General features: G+C 48.7%; 1 protein-coding gene across 7 annotated transcripts in view; it reads right to left on the bottom strand.

Annotated features, from left to right (window-relative positions):
• The window catches only part of LOC135245458 (forkhead box protein P2-like), a 118951-nt gene that overhangs the window by 71065 nt on the left and 31335 nt on the right, over positions 1 to 16551 (bottom strand). For 6 of the 7 annotated variants that reach the window (XM_064318494.1, XM_064318493.1, XM_064318495.1 and 3 more), the window contains exon 4: positions 10719 to 10895. The exons of the other annotated variant lie outside the window; for it this stretch is intronic. In XM_064318494.1, the coding sequence (XP_064174564.1) occupies positions 10719 to 10883 (165 nt within the window). In that variant the 5' untranslated portion in view covers positions 10884 to 10895. The remainder of the gene's footprint in view (positions 1 to 10718; positions 10896 to 16551) is intronic. 7 annotated transcript variants of the gene reach the window in all.

Below are 16551 nucleotides of genomic sequence, written 5' to 3'. Positions count from 1 at the left end.
TAGGTCACCAGATAATTAAATGTGACGAATTAGCACGCAGCACAAAGTGTGAGGTCAGTCTGTCAGGTGAGGACGTCCGCCCAGGTGACGGCGGGTGTGGCGATGATGCAAGCCCACGCCGCCGCTCTGGGAGCTCCAGCAAACGCACGTACATCAGCCCAAACACACTCCGCTCAGCAGCAGGGGAGAAAAAATACTAAAACTTTTGAGACACATTCGCAAAAACCAGGTTACACATGCACCAGAGAGAGAGAGAGAGAGAGAGCAAGATAAAGAGTTGAGAAAAACTTGTGTTTCTCTAAGGGAAGAAAAAAAAAAACAAGTTTGTGATCGTGAAAGACACTTCCTCTATATGAAAAGGTCCCCCCCCCCCCGCTGCTCTCCGGTATCCATGACAACAGTTGCTTTGACAGGATGTATATGTGGCATCACACTGCCAGCTGGTGTGAACACTGCTTCAACTGCAGCACTGAGATGCTGAGCAAACAGAAAGAGGGGAGAGAGAGGGGGAGAGAGAGAGAGAGAAAGAGAGAGAGAGAGAAAAGTTGCCACGTCTGAACCCCCGGGGAAGAGAAGCCATCGCCTGATCAATTATGAAAAGACAGGGGGAGCGTTTCCACTGTCTGGCTCCACGCAGCCCTTCTGAGGCAGCCAGACACCCAAACCCGCAGTAAACAAGCCCCTGCCCCGCCCCCGAGGCCCAGCAGCATCGATCCGTCTCCCAGAACAGAGCCGGTACCAGGCTGAACTTCAGGAGACCATGAGGGAGAAAACACGCACGCACGCACACGCGCACACACACACACACACACACACCGTTAAAATATCAGCTATGACACGCCAGGACGCCACTGCTGTTCTTAATCAATAACTCCGTAGGACACTGATGTTCACTGAGGTAATAAATGTTGTGAGTAATAACACTATATAATGCCAATTCAGAGGACAAAGATGAATGCTTCCAACAAAACATAAACACATCAGATTACATAGGCCTGAAACATTGCCTATAATATTCAGCAGCTTTAAGCAAAAAATAAATAAATAAATAATACAATTTTAAAATCTCATTCTCACTCATAATATTCATACTATACAAATGCATCAATAATATTTAAAAATATATATTTTTAAATCTGTGTATAACTGCCATAATATAGAGTGCTGGAGAGCATGCACTCTGCAATTGTTCTCCAACTTTTCATTTCTTGACACCCCAAACCCAGAGTGCATGTGCTCTATATGAAGAGGGCACACGGAGGGCCAGCCTGACTCGGAGATTGGGAAGGTGCCCCCCCCGCGCCCCCATGCCCCCCTGTGAGGCGCTGGCACCTGGGCTGGCAGCAGCCTGGCGGACGGGCACAGAGATCGATGCGCGCCCGCATGCCCAGGTCAATACAGACCGATTGGCCCCGCCCCCGCTCAATGCTGCGCGTGACACAGGGACACCGCTGGGGGGGGGGGGGTGCACAATCGCTCTCTGCAGTATCACCTCTCCCAAAGTTACACTGCAAAATAAATTAATTAATACATAAATAAGTAATGCCACTCCACTACAATACTCCCTCAGCTTCTTAACATTATTTTATAGAAGTTGATTGATTAAGCAATCAGACAGCAGGAAGCAACATACCCCTTGGTTCCCTTCTACCCCCTAGCTGGTGACATCCACCACCACCACTCCTCTGTTGGATATTACATACTGGCTCGCACAGAGCTTACACTGCATCCAAGCCCCGCAATGGCACCACAACACTGGGGTGTGCAAGAATGCAGCCATCAACAGTGGCCCAAAATGACTATCTGGAAGGAATATGCACAGTATCTTTTCTGAAAGATAGCCAGGCACTTCCCACTTGATTTACAGACTAAAAACTGAAAAACACTGAACAAGGCCTGAGCATAAAGACACGTCTATTTCACCCCGGCTGCTGAGCGGTTTAAGATGAGGGGGCTTGGGGGGGGGGGCAGGCTTTCCCACTCAATAATGTCTCTGGTGCACAAACAGACATAACAGGACGCTCGCAAGCAGATTTGATGCTGATAGCTGTTGCCAAGGAACAGCAGCGCGGTGGTTGACAGCTAGGCTCTGGGCTCAAACGGAAGGGGCTGTGATTGGTTTCAGATAGCGGGGTCATAGCGGGGTCGGGAGTGAAAACCGCGGTGGGGAAACGGGGGGAAGCGGGGGGGTGATCACACGGCCCGTCTCCCCTTACAGCACCTCCAGCGCTGAGCGCAGAGCAGCGGGGAGAGACCCCCCCCCCCCCCCCCATTCTCCACACAGGACTCGAGTTAGTCCAGGGTAAGATGAATCTGTGCCAGAGAAACCGGCCTCTAATGTTTTAAGAGAAGTCCTGGATTCTCAGGCTGGCCAGGCCCAGATCCCAGGCCCCTGTTCTGCACTCTTAAACCGCTGAGAGCGAACCGTTAACTAAAGCAGCCGCTGCCTTAATGAAGCGCGGCTTCGGCTGCTCACTGAAAAAAGGGAGCTGTTAAAACAGAGAGCTGCCATCACACATGCGTCAGGAAGAGAACACGCGCCGAACGCTGTGTAAACAGTGCTGGGGGGGGGGGGATATGAACTGGGCCCCAAGCAATACATGGATGAAATAAGTCGCATTCCTTTTCATTAGAAAAAATAATAAAAGGAGTGAAGTGAAGGACAAAGCCTCCTCCCCCCCGTCAGGTTCGATCCCAACGCCCTGTCACACCCCTCCGCAACACCACTACCCCTCACACAGACCCCTCGCCCCCTCCCCTCAAGCTTATACCTGCTCCCGAAAAACAAAAAGACACCGTTTTATCAGCCCACTCGAGTCACAGGCTGCAGAAACGGCGCTTTGTCACAGCGGCCGGAGCCCCATGCCACAAACACAGGGCGTAAACAGTTTAAGCTGCACAAACAAACAAGCTGATTGGATTCAGACCCGCAGCCCCCTTTTTCTGGAGATACAGCAGTACAAACACGGCACGCCTAAATATTTACACTACAAACACCCTTCATTGCTTATGTAAGTGGATTCCATAGACAAGAGGTTGGGAGAGGGAATATAGAACATGTTTTCTTTATGTTTTTGTTTTCTTTTTGAAGACAGAAATATTTGTCATGAATACAAAGAACAGGTCTGTGTCAAGAAGAAAACAGAATAAACCTACAGCAGACAAAATAGGAAATGATTTGCCTGCTTAAGTTTGCGATTCTTAAATAACCATCTGATCATCAGTGCCTTAAATCCAAATAAAATGCAGTTTTACAGAGAGAACAAAATCAAGGGCAAGGTCTAAATGAGAGAGAGACATTGAATTACCACAGTGCGTCTTTAGTCACTTACAAAAGGGCACAGCGGTGGCCCAAACGTACTGGTGTTCTCAGTACGGCATCGCCAAGTTCACCCTGGCGCACCTCCCCTCAATACTCAAGAGCTGTACTGCTATTCATAAACCACCAGAGAACCCCTGTCCCCCTGTCCCCCTGTACCCCATATCACTTTTTCAGACTGAGCATGAATATGAAACCAACGCACTGCAATGTTCAGTGACGCTTCACCTAATTTTTCTTTTTAAAAACTCGGAAACAGGTCTTAAGATCCTGCACGACTCGAACAGAGAATCAGAGTTACGTTTGGAACAGGAAGTGAGTGAGTGAGTGACAGCAGTGAGAACAGGAAGAGGCCGTGAGAGGGATATGCAGGGCAGCCAGCGGCCGGGCGTTCGCGGGCCTGGCGGGATGACGGGATGGTGAGATGGCGGGATCCAGAACAGGAGCAGAGCACGAGGCCCGGCTGGTAGGCCCGAAGAGAAATGAAATGAGAGGCAGACGGGATAATGAACGAGTGCGTTTAGAAGCGTAAAAGGGGGGAGCGAAGGGCGCCCGTGGTGCCGCGGGGAACAATAGCCCCTCTGTGAGCCTCGAACCCGGGGCCCTGGGGCCCGGCCGTCGCCCCGCGCTCGACCCCGGCCCCGCCCCGGCCCGTTAATTCATTCTGTAGATTAAGAATATCCCGGCTGTAACAGACAGCCATAAAATCAGATTTTTTCCGCGCGCTTATTTGCCGTGCATGTGTTTGGCCTGGTCCTGTGGACGATCACGCCTCCCCGGCTCAGACTCAGGTGCTCGTAATGAAGGACAAACAGAACCGTGTGCAAACTTTCCCCTTTTGATGAAAATTTATATTAACTTTGCTCCACTGTAAACACAATTGTGTGGCTCCTTCTCCTCCCTGGTGAGGCGGTGATGAATTCGGTCATTTATATCCCAGGAACTGGGAGCTGCGTTCTTGGGGGGAGATGAAGAACAGCTGCATTGTGTAACCTTTCTGTCCCCCCCCCCCCTTTTTCCTGATGAAAATGAAGAAGAAAAAAAAAAAAAAACAGGGCGGTCTGTTTAGTTCATCACTAAGAGTCTGCAAATCTGTTTCAGCAGCAGGCCTGTCTGCATGTGTCTGTCAGATATAGAGCAGGGTGCTGGGGTTGCATTCACACCCCCCCCCCCCCCCAAAAAAGGATTTCCTGCCATATGTCTTACACACATTACAGTCACTTGCTAGGCGCTGTAACCCAGACTGACTTACGGAGAGCGGCAGGGGGCAGAAACTGTTGTACAGCGAGCTTCGGGGGAGAAGACACGCCAGCCTTAAAACTTTGTCATTGGAAATATAAAAACAGACAGAAAGTGTCCTAGACCACCATTTCAACAGCGTGCTCGGTTTCCCCTGATTACAGCCTGTTGAACGTCTCATCTGCACAAGCCACGCCAGTGACAAGGATTCAACCACCCAAACACCCCCAGATATTTACACGCACAACCAGACGGTTCAGGAGAAAAAAACTAAAGTTTACTCGTTTTATCAGGTGTCAGAGATCAGCAGTACGTCTCTCTCTCTCTCCTCCCCTCAGGACGGTCTGAAAGGGCTTTCCAGCGCCCTTTAATGGTGCTCACACCCTCTGCCAAAGGCCGGCAGAGTAAAGTCTTACTCCATTTCTTTTTTCTCGCTGCAGTGTTTGTGTCTGTCTTTGTTGACAAGCATTCATTATGAGGTTCCAAAAGGCCGTGCCCGGAGGCAACAGCAGCTCTTTGCCTCGGCTCTGGACGGCTACTTTCATCTTCTTGAAATACTTTTCTCTTGTTTTTTTGTTTGTTGTTTTTTTTCCCTTCTTTTTTTTTTTTTGCACAGTGCAGGGGAAAAGTGCATCACTGCCGGTATCGCACCTGTCTAGCGATAGCGTCAGAAGCCAGGATCTGTGCAGGTTGTCACTGCTCGTTAGCACAGCGCTAATGGTGATGAACACAAACGTGCCTTCGGTGCGCTGCTGCACGCGCAGAAACAGCGCTAAACTACAGGCAGAACAAAAAGCAGACGACACAAAATACATGCAGTGCAAATCCAGGTTGATGAGAGGATTCAGTCAACAAAAGAGAAGGTGATTTACCCAGCCGTTCGGCTCGCTTTTCTTTAGTTTGTCTGTTGTTATGGAGACGGAGGCATGCTTTGAGATTCCAAGAAAAAGCCTTAAAATGGTCAAAGCACAGAACCCGGCGTCTGGCAGTCCGCTCTCATTCCTTCTCACCGAGCTGTGCTGGCCCTTAGGCGAAGTGTCACTGCTGCCCAGGTGTGCAGACCCTGACCGTTAACAGCTGTGCACCTGAGCAGTGCAGAGATGAGCTCACCAGCCTCTGCGCCGCCCTAACTCAGCCCACACGCTCGCTGGGACGCGTGCAGGCCAGTAAACGGAGCCTGTCCCAGGCACACCGGGGGCTCGTGGTGACAGGAATACCCACAGGGCCGCTGAGACGCCCCTCCGCATTCAGGGAATTGCTCATTATAGCTAACCTTAATTGTTCCGAGGCAATTAACAGCTGTGAAATTAATACTGCTCATGCACTCGAGAAAAAAAAAGGAGAGAAAAAGAGAGAGAGGGAGAGACAGAGAGAGAGAGAGACATCTTGACTGGTGTCTTCTAAATTAAACACAGCTAATCGGACCGATACAGGTAAAGCCCAAGCAGGTTTAAACTTCATAATGTCGAACTACAAAAGTCACACAAGCACGCACAAACAAACTGGCTGTGAGCATCTTTCTACAAACCAACTCTCTCACAGCATTGACTGGAATTCCCCCTTCTCTGCGAACCATTCCACTGGTCAGTGTAGACATTCTGCATTTTAAAATGGATGTTTCCAACACACTCCACTTCATTCTCACTCTCACACTTTCACACTCTCACTCTCTTACCCTCTCTCTCTCTGTGACAGTGACAGCAAACAATAATGGAGCAACAGGACTGATATTGTTTGTGGGCCTGGAGAGCAGAAACTAATATAGAGGGCAAACAGCGGCAGCTTTGCCACTCAGCTTTGTGCTGTGGCCTCATTTACCTGGTATGCTGCGAGGCTATTAGCTTCCTCTCAGCCCCGCCCCTCAGCTCTGGGCCCCGCCCCTCAGCTCTGGGCCCCGCCCCTCAGCTCTGGGCCCCGCCCCTCAGCTCTCGGCCCCGCCCCTCAATATGCCACACGCAGCAACGCACTGATCAGCTCCTAGATGTGCCACATCTGTCAATCAGCGTTCCCTCCGCTCTTTTGGGTAAAGCCTCACGTCTCACACTCTCACACACACTCACACACACTCACACACACTCACACACACTCACACACACTCACACACACACCGTGTGACATACAGTCAAACAGCATGTGAGTAAAGGGGATGATCTCTCTGACATGTTTAATGGTGTAATTTGTAGGAACACTGCACACGCTCCGGTCTCTTGTGTCAAGCCACGTAGAAACAGCGCGGGGACATCAGAACGCAACCGCTTGAACATGACCCAAGGCGACACTGAAACATAAAAAGGACGGGAAAAGAAATTACACACGCAGCAAAAGCCAATTACAGAGCAAGAGCACAGACTCAAAGGGAAAACGCACGCGCTCAGACAATGCAGTCTCTGCTTCATTTAACGCCACAAATAAGATATAATAATTCAATAAAAGATGCGACACGCGTTTCTGCCTTTTCTCTGCAGCCGTGAGCAACAGCACTTAAACTCTGATGTGTGCTCTGCACATAATCACCCCATTTAAAAATATATATATAATCCAAAACAGCAGCGACCCGGGATGCAGGTTTAACACACAGCCATACCGACACCGGCACAGACAGGTCCGGGGAAGCGGGTGAATATCTCCACTGCGCCCGTAAATAAAGCCTTTCAGTCACGTTGAGGGACGGCGCACACCGCTGTGCTGCCATGGCGATAAACCCCGCCCCGCCGCTGCCCCTTCCCCCGGGTTCCTGAGGGTCACAGGAACCTGAGGAGAGGATGAAGACGTCCACCGGAGGGACACCGAGGAGCAGGCCCAGGAGTCCAATCAGCGCCAGGGCCTCGAACCGCCGAGAGCCTGAGCGAGCCCCCCAGCCCCCCCAGCTCCAGCCTCTGCCCCCCAGCCCCCCCAGCTCCAGCCCCATTCCCCCATGACCGTTTGGAAAGTAAAGTAAACAGGCCACAGCAGGAAATCCCACTGAGCTGATGTGCCATGGACACTTGAGTGATGAGTCATTCCTCGTTACCATGACAGCACATGTCACTTTGAGGAATGCCCCGGAAGACTATCAGAAACAGAAGCAGGCAGCGCCGATACCAGGACATTCAGCTTGAGCAGCGAGTTTATACTCCCTTTCACCTTTGACCTTTCACCTGCGCCACATCTGCATCCAGGAACATCACCTGAGCCAGCCCCACCCAGGCAACCAAAGACCTCCCACAGTCCAGCACTTCTCTCTCTATCCCCGTGAAAAGCCAGACGTGTTCCAGAGGCAGAGAATAAACACGGTGGTGGTATTCATCACGCTCGCCTATAATCAGCTCAGTTAACTTTAGTTATTCTACACAGAGCCTTTCCCCAGTTCACCCTGTAGGCCGAAGCCCAAAGATCAAACCATGACATTTAGCTTAATAGCTGGAATGATGCACCTGGGAAACAATATTTACTGATAGTAAAAAGTGAGCAGCAGACAGGAAATGGAAACGCTGTAATATTTACAAACTGTGTAGCACCCTGAATGAATCGCACTACACCGTGTAGCTCGCTAATAATTAGACTGCATTACAATGCACACTGTAATAATTGTACGGCACACTTAGGTAAAACACCAGGAAGAGGAAACAGTCAGGAAAGCAGCGAAATAGGTCTAGTTGTCGGATCCAGCACAATCCAGAATCAATTCATAGAATTGTTAAAAACCCATTTAACGGCTGATTTTACTGGGGAAGCGTTCTCACCCGGGCCCTGGATGGAGCCCTGCCACTGCATTCATTACTACTGGACCTCTCTCAAATAATGAATGTGCAAACACGACAGGAACAAATGAATCCCCATCATCAGAAACGAGAAAATGTGCTCTGCCTGAAAAAAGAGGAGAGGAAGCTTTAAGCCACAGACTTTTTTTAAATTTCATTTTTAAAAAAGGTGCCAGTTTAAAGAGTTCTGTCATCATCTGCACCTGGTCATATCAAAGCATCACCTTCAGAGCACCGGCAGCCAGACAGAAAAACACAGCCATTCCAAACTCAACAGTGTATAGAGTCCATCTAGTGTTACTCACAAAAAAACATGTGTAATTTGTATATGCTCAATTCTTTTTTTTCTGCTTCTGATTTTTCTGCCATTCCTAACTCCATGAGGCTTGAAAGTAAAAACACAGCACATCTCGATGTGCACAACAGTGAGAACACACACTTCTTTCAAACAGCGCTGAGGCTCTCTTACTCTCCCACTGAGGACAAAAGCAGTGCATTTATAGATTTACAGGGTGTGCAGGAGGGCTGACTGACCGCTCCAGTGTCTCTCCGGACTCAGACGAGCGGCAGGGGACTGGCATGGTCGCCAGCGCCTTGGATTCTGGAGAGTTCCTCCTCTCCCTCCTCGGGCCTGACGCTGAGATGCCGTCCCGGGACCCCACGGTGAAACGGCGATTCCCAAGGGGCGCACCACGTTAAAACCCCGCCTCGAGACAATATCCCAACAGCGTCTCTTTGTTTTGGGGGGGGCGGGGGGGGTTTGGCCTTCATATCAGAGCCAATGCAGAGACCACGGGTCTGCATGTCAGCCCTAACGCACAGGCACCAGTCTGCAGGGCCCCACTGAACAGCCAGCATAATCCACTCTCACGTGAGAAAGGGAAATCTACGCAAGACAGGCGAGACAATGAAGGCAATTGAATGCGGGCTGTTTTATTTCCTGTTGTCGTTATTAATCAGTGGTGCTCTATACAATCCAGCGGTGAACAACGCCACTCTCCACACGACGTAAAGCAGCCGCACTGAGCTTCTATTTACACACTCTTGTGTAACATGATCTCTGCCTGGAGGATAAAACCAACTAGGTTCGTTGTGTAAGAGCGCGTGCGTGAGTGAGTGAGATCATCTCCTCTTCCTCGCCACAGAGCTCAGAAACCTCAGCGATTAGCATGTGAGATTGTGCTCAAGGGCAAATTTGGTTCCCGGCCACACCACAGCTTCCGTGCCATACGAGCCCGACACAGCAAAGACAGCCGTAAAAAGACGCTTTTAATTCTGCGCGACTCTCCCCCCGCGCTTACCGCAGGGTGCGCGGATCACACAAACGAGAGGAGCGTGGCAAGCTGCTCCCACCAGCTGAACCCTGCATTTATGCGGCTAAGTGACACTAATTAAAAGTCCTAGCAGCCGCTCAAACACCTGACACACAGAATAAACACCGCGCTGTAAGTGTGGCACACGCCAGCGGGAGAGCTCGCCTGTGATTGGTGGCTTTTTGGGCCCCAGGACTGCAGACAGTAAGAATTCCAGAACTCCAGCTAAGGGGGAATGAACGCATGGTTCCAAAGAACACTGTTGCCAAGAAACACAGCGCCTCTCCTGTGATGTCACTTCCACCAATCTTGCGATGTCACAACTTCCCATTATCCACCCATCCTGACCTGTAATTCAATATGTACAAAAGGAGATCATATCGGCATGGAAACGAGAGCTGGCTTCAGTCTACCAACAAACCCTCCAACAAACCCTCTGACCATTTTTACATCCATCCTACAGGGATTCAGCTCCCCCTCCCATCCATACCATAAATCTTCCTCTCCAGCTCACCATCACCATCATCACATCACAAAATCTCACAAAAGCAACCTAAAACAGCACGGTGAATGAGGTGTAGAGCACTGAATAACCAAGCGGACTGGAAAAAAGAAGCGAAGCTTCACAAAACATACTAATACACCACAGGAAGGGTTCTGATGTGAAAGCTACAGCTCATCACAATGATCAGTTATCTCCATTTAAACTGCAGGCCTGCCTCTCAAGTGTTTTGGAGAGGAGGGCAAGACAAGAGGGCAAGGCCCTCTGGTGGACACTGTGGTAATGCAGGACACCAAGTGCACTCCGAGCCCAGCACATGCACCCCACACTCACACACACATGCACACGCACACACACACACACACACACACACACACGCACACACACACACCCACATGTATACACAAGCGCGCACACACAACCAGTCCATCACTCTGTCCACCAAGGGGCAAAGCTCGCTATCTGGCCAAGCCCCGTCCACTCAACCAATCAGACACCAGCCAACAAGCCAGCTAATGGCATTTCGGCACAAGGACCTGCGCTGCTCTTCCATGCCTGTAGCCTCGCCCCTGCCCCAGAGCGCCGGCAGGGGGAACGCAGCTTACCTGCTGCTGCCGCAGGTGCAGGAGCTCCGGAACTCTCCCTCCACCGCCGCAGTCACCTGGGCGCCCGGCCCTACCGCCAGCGTCTACCTGTCCGCGCACAGCGCTCAGCCCGCTCGGACTCTCTGAACCGGGGCCTACTGTCCCCGTGGCAGACCCCCGCATCATCACTCACACAGCCTAGGAACGATCGAGAGGCACCAATCACCGCCCCCGCCCACAGCCCCGCGCTCGGAGGCTCCCGCGCTCGGAGCTTCCAGCGCAGAGACGCTCCCCTCTCTCTGCAGGGCAACAGCGCGACAGGGAGGGAGCCAGGGCTGATGAATAAGTGAAGCACTAAAAACAGATGAGTGGATGTGATATGTAAAGCTTAAGTGTGTGTGTGTGTGTGTGTGTGTGTGTGTGTGTGTGTGTGTGTGTGTGTGTGTGTGTGTGTGTGTGTGTGTGTGTGTGTGTGTGTGTGGGAAGGGGGGAGGGGGACAGCCACACATTGAGCACAAGCCATTTGTATGAGGACAGAAAATGACTGCACAAGTGCTCTACAGCAATTCCATACAAAAAAAAAAAAAAAACGCTCACACACACCTACACGTGCACACACACATACACACAGTGTCACACACACACCTGCGCACACTGACACTGACACACACAGACACGCACGTCTTCTTAATATACTACCACCTTTTCCCAACTACAGCAAAGTGTATAGCCTGAGTTAAGACATTCAATTTTTTATTCTACAAAAATTGTACAACGTATCCCCTGCAGTAGGAGTGGATTAATAATGCAAAATTTAAAAATACTGGAAAAAAAAAGTCCTGTGTGGAAACAATCGTGGCATCACCGTAGCATCTCAAAATAAAATGTTGCTGGTGATAAGAAGCTTGCATGCCAGGCGCTGGCTAGTGGCTACACTTCTCTCTCTTACACACATCAAACCCCATATCAAATTATACTGTACTTGTGACGTTTAGAACACTAAAACACAGTCTTTCCTGGGAAGCAATTAAGCCCCAGCGTGAGCTGTGGTCTCACTGTTCCTCCTGAGGAGGACATAAACCTCAAATTTTAAATAAAAGCCAAATAAATGAAAGACATAAAATTCAGTTGCCTGGCATGCATCAGAAATGAACGCTGAAAATAATCATCTGTCAAGGACAGTGCTAATGACAGGATACGGCTTAAAAAAAAACAGCATCAATTATGCATATTAGCCCCTGTGAGGTCATAAATGTTTCATGGTCCTGGCTGCATTAATGCGCTGTACAGTGGGCAGTGGGACAGGGATGGGGCACCGGCAGGATCAGCTCAAGTCCTCACAGTACATAAAGAGCCACACTCTGACCCGGCAAACGCGCTCTCCAGGTGTGTCTGTTGGCCGTCTGTCAGTCTGTCAGTCAGCCTCAGCCGGCAGAGTTCCATGCAGACAGACAGACAGACAGACAGACAGGACACAACAAACAGGACACAAGTGAAACAAACAGGAGTCCTGTCACACACCGCAGGCCCACGGTAAATAACTCCCAGGGCAGACGCGTTGGCTGCATGAGCGGCGTTAAGCGGGGCGCTGAACACTAGCACTGATGGAGGACGCGCTGCTCGGGACAGCTGCTGATGAATCTAACAGAGGAACACAAAGCCCTGCACAGAATTCGGCCGGCTAATAAGCATTCAAATGAGGCATAAATTTTACATGGCCCAGGTTTAAAATATGCAGAGCGAGGAGCTCTGATTGGCTGGACTATAAGCGATATGAGAATTCAAACAGAGCCTTAACAACAGGAGAAACCTTGGGAGAGACATCTGGGGGGGGGGGGGGGAATGTCATTAAAATGTCAAAATGTGTCCCCTTTTTTATTAACAGGTGAACAAAAGGAATCTCATTCTTGCCCACTTCCAACTGAAAATGACAAACTGGCGGCCAGCGGAGTCCGTTTTACTCACCAAAAAAAGGGGGGGTTTTGTGGAGGGTAAAAATGAGAGGAATAGCTGAACCCAGATAACGTGAGAGTCCAGATATAAAACAAGGGGCGAAAAATGAAAAACCACGTCCTCCGACAGCACAGGAGCACCGGCCCCAGTCAGTCTGCTCTGTCACACAAAATACAGTGTGGCCATCTGGCTAGGCAACATCAGTCCTCACCTCTGAATAACCATTCATTGCATGTGCTCAGTGTCCATATTGAAAACACTTGTAAATTTTATTAATAATGCAATTAATGCCCCCTGAACACAGGCCTCTGTCACATATTACTAATCAAAAAGTTTTTTTGTGTACTAAAAACTAAAAAGTTCAGACGCCGTTGCCGTCGCCAGCCGCTACAGAGGGACACAGCGGCCGACGACTCGCTCAGTCTGACCCAAGAGCCGAGCGAACACAGAGAGGTGTGACTGTGTGTGTGACAGCTTTCAGAGTGCTATAAATCCAGCATCAAACACACACCCCACCAACAACGCAGCCGATTTCCCCTCTCATATAATCTGCCTTTTTACTGTACACAGGTCACAGCCACTTATAGGAGAAATGAGTCCATCGCAGCCCGGGCCGGCCACAGCGGCGTCTGCTTTAGTCCCTTTCACCAGCGCAGAGTTACAGACACAGCTGCATCCTGTGTGCTGAAATACAGACACCACCACCGCCCCCCTACACACACACACACAGATCGGTCTCCTCTTAAGGAGGGGGGGGGGGGCAGGTCTGACGCGAGGAGGCATCACCACACCAGTTTGTCAGACAGACGACTGTGTGCGTGCGTGTGCTGTGTGTGTGTGTGGGGAGGGGGGGGAGGGCTTACAGTTTACTCTGGATTGGATTTCACCCTTTTATTGCATAATCTGCCACTCCTGATGATTTCTGAAGGGCTGTTTGCACTGAAGGTGTCACTCAGAAGCAGGTGAGATAAGACAGAGCAGCCGGATTAAAGCATGTTCACGTGAGGAGCGCTTCTGGAGATTACGTACGGGACCAGAGCGAACACACCTCACAATAAAGCTTCCTTCTGCCTCTGAAGGGAAGCCTTTCACGAACTGCGTTACAGAAGAGCTTTCCTCCAGATACTGCCATTCCAAAGTAAGCCAGAACCAGAAAAAAAAAAAGATTTTTTTTTTGGTGAAAATTGGTTGGAACAATTAGAAGAGTTGGATAACAGAACGCAGAATACACACTTACGCATGTATGCGCACACACGCACACACACATCAAAGATCACCATTATGAAACACTAACAGCACACCTGCTAACCACACCTGAATAACATTACCGCTGACTTTCAACTCATAACCAAAAATCTTTTCACTTTCACCGATATGAGCTATTCTCTTAAAGTCACGTCCAGCTTCAATGCTTTTATTGAAAATACATCACTGTGGCTTCAGCTGAATTAAATAGCACTCACAAGGCATTTTTCTGTGTATAATTTGAGGAATTTTACGCTGGACTTTTTCTTAAACACGCAAAATATTTTTTAAAGAAGGTTAAAGATACGCGATTCTCATGGGCACAGTATTTTTCAGCACTCATGAATGACTGAATTCTACAGCTTAAAGACACGTGCACACTTCGCTTTGCCTCTCAAAATATTTCACTGTAATTCCAGCTAATTTGAACGGTCTATTTTTTTAAGCACACACAAATGTCAATTTAAACATTACACTTTTATACGGTCTTTTGAAAATGCATATACACACACACGCACACGTCACTACTGAAAACAGAGGACAGAAGGAATTCCCATTGGCCGTTACACAGGGCAGGAGCGAGCAGCACGCTTTAAATATCAGCCAATGAGTCGCCCGTTACCATGGAGAATTAAAACCAACGATAAAGAGAGGTACAATTAAAAAACGGTGTGGTTCTCCACCCCCGCGTGCGCCCAGAACAGAGAAGGGCAGGTAGAGAGAGTGATGTAGGAGAAAGAGGCGGTGGGATCTTCGTCTCAGGCAGTGCCGTCGGGTGAGATCTCTCTGCCCTTCAGATCTGCCCATGAAATTAATATTTCACACATCCAAGGCCTTTCTTACTCCTGAAACGGGCACCACAGGGCAGGCCAGGAGCCAGGGACCAAGCCTCACCCGCCATTTTTCACCCGTTTGTTCTCATTTTTAGAATTTGTTTTGTTTCCTTTATAATTTCATCAGGTTATTCATCCCAGCTAGTCTTGAGCAAGAGACCTCCGGGATAAAAAAAGAATAAGCCGTCATCTTGCCCTGACATTTTCACCAGAGGACGTTAAGAGCCAGAGCGCTCTAGCTCTCTCTCTCTCCCTCTCTCTCTTACTCTCACTGAAATCTGCTTCCTGACTTCTTATCCACCACAAATTATAATTATATAAATAATATAATATAAATTTATTTTAATTAAAATTTTTTTTTTTTTTTTTTTACATTTTGATGAACATGGCTCATGGCGTGAGGGCTAGGGTGCTCGTGGAGACGGGCTCTGTACTGCGGTCCGTCCGGAGGGAGGGGGAGGACGGACGGACAGACGGACAGACAGACAGACAGACACCTGGCCCTCATCGCTGGCGGCTCCATCGTTTCAGGCAGAACGGGGTCAGGATGTCCCGGGCCAGACCGGCCTCTCCCCTCCAGCGTCACGCCTCTCCACCGAGCGGTGAATGAGGGAGAGGATCACACGCGACAGCGCCGACGCGTTTCTCACTCATACCTGCGCAAGACGGGTCCGAACGCTTAGGGCAAACCGGGAACAACTGCTCAGAACAACACTCGTCTTCATATGAGAAAAACACTCTAAACTCTCTGCAAATATACATAATGGGCAGGCTTTAACACAAGCCTTCTTTTGTCCTTTTTTTTAAATTTTTTATAAAGGTACTTAAAATCCAATCACTTTTCCTGCAATCCATGAAGTCTCACTTCCAAGCTGCCAAAGACTACTACTACTAAAAAGTAAAATCTTGAAAAACACAAATAAAAATCTATTTCTTCCAGGGATTGCTTATTTTGATACTTCTAGGAACATGATTAGCACTTAAAAAAAAATTAAGATAGATATTCGTACCATTTAATTTTTAGTACAGCAGTTAGTACCTGGTCCTCAGTTTGTGCCCATTTGCGCGTGTTTTCATGTAAAATAACTGACGAGTGAGTGTCATCGTGGAGAAGCCACAGAGCTAAGATGGGGAAATTAAAACAGTGATGCTGGAGCCCCTTTAATTCCCCTCGCTTATCGCATATGCAAATTAGATTCCGCCGCTTAACCGCATCGTTTACGTCGATGATAGCAGCAGCATCGTCATTACGGGACTTAAATTAAACCACATCACCACAATTAGCATATCAACGGGGTAGGTTAAACTTTAAAAAACAAATACCCAGTTCCACTAATGAAGACAGTTAATTTCACTCCAGTACACTCAATATAACAACTAAGTATATATGTAGTTTGAATGCTATTTTTAAGGTTTTTTTTTTTTTTTTTTGTTAAATGTAGGTTAAATAAATAAAAATTAAATCACAAATTCAAAACAGATCATTGCCAACTGAAACACTGAAGTGTGTATAGCATTTCATTGCACAAAAGATCTTATTGGATCAGACTTCAGATAGCCATGTATATGATATTCCTTCAGAAAAGAGCTGGGACAACTGTCTCCATCAACTAATCACAAAGCTCATTACGCACAGGAGAGTTAAATTATGGAGACACAGCTCAAACCCCAATAAAATGTTAATAATTTGCCCACAATCACTGAATTCTACATGCTTTGCCACCCTTCATGAATAATAAACCAAACAAATTATTCGCCAATCTTTGGTAAAGACAATTAGTTCTAAATCACCCATAATTTTACTGACCTCCAATATTCAAATG

Source organism: Anguilla rostrata, chromosome 19, assembly GCF_018555375.3.
Source record: "Anguilla rostrata isolate EN2019 chromosome 19, ASM1855537v3, whole genome shotgun sequence".
NCBI lineage: Eukaryota > Metazoa > Chordata > Actinopteri > Anguilliformes > Anguillidae > Anguilla > Anguilla rostrata.
The sequence above is the reverse complement of the archived record's forward strand: the minus strand, read 5'-3'. Positions and strand labels throughout refer to the sequence as shown.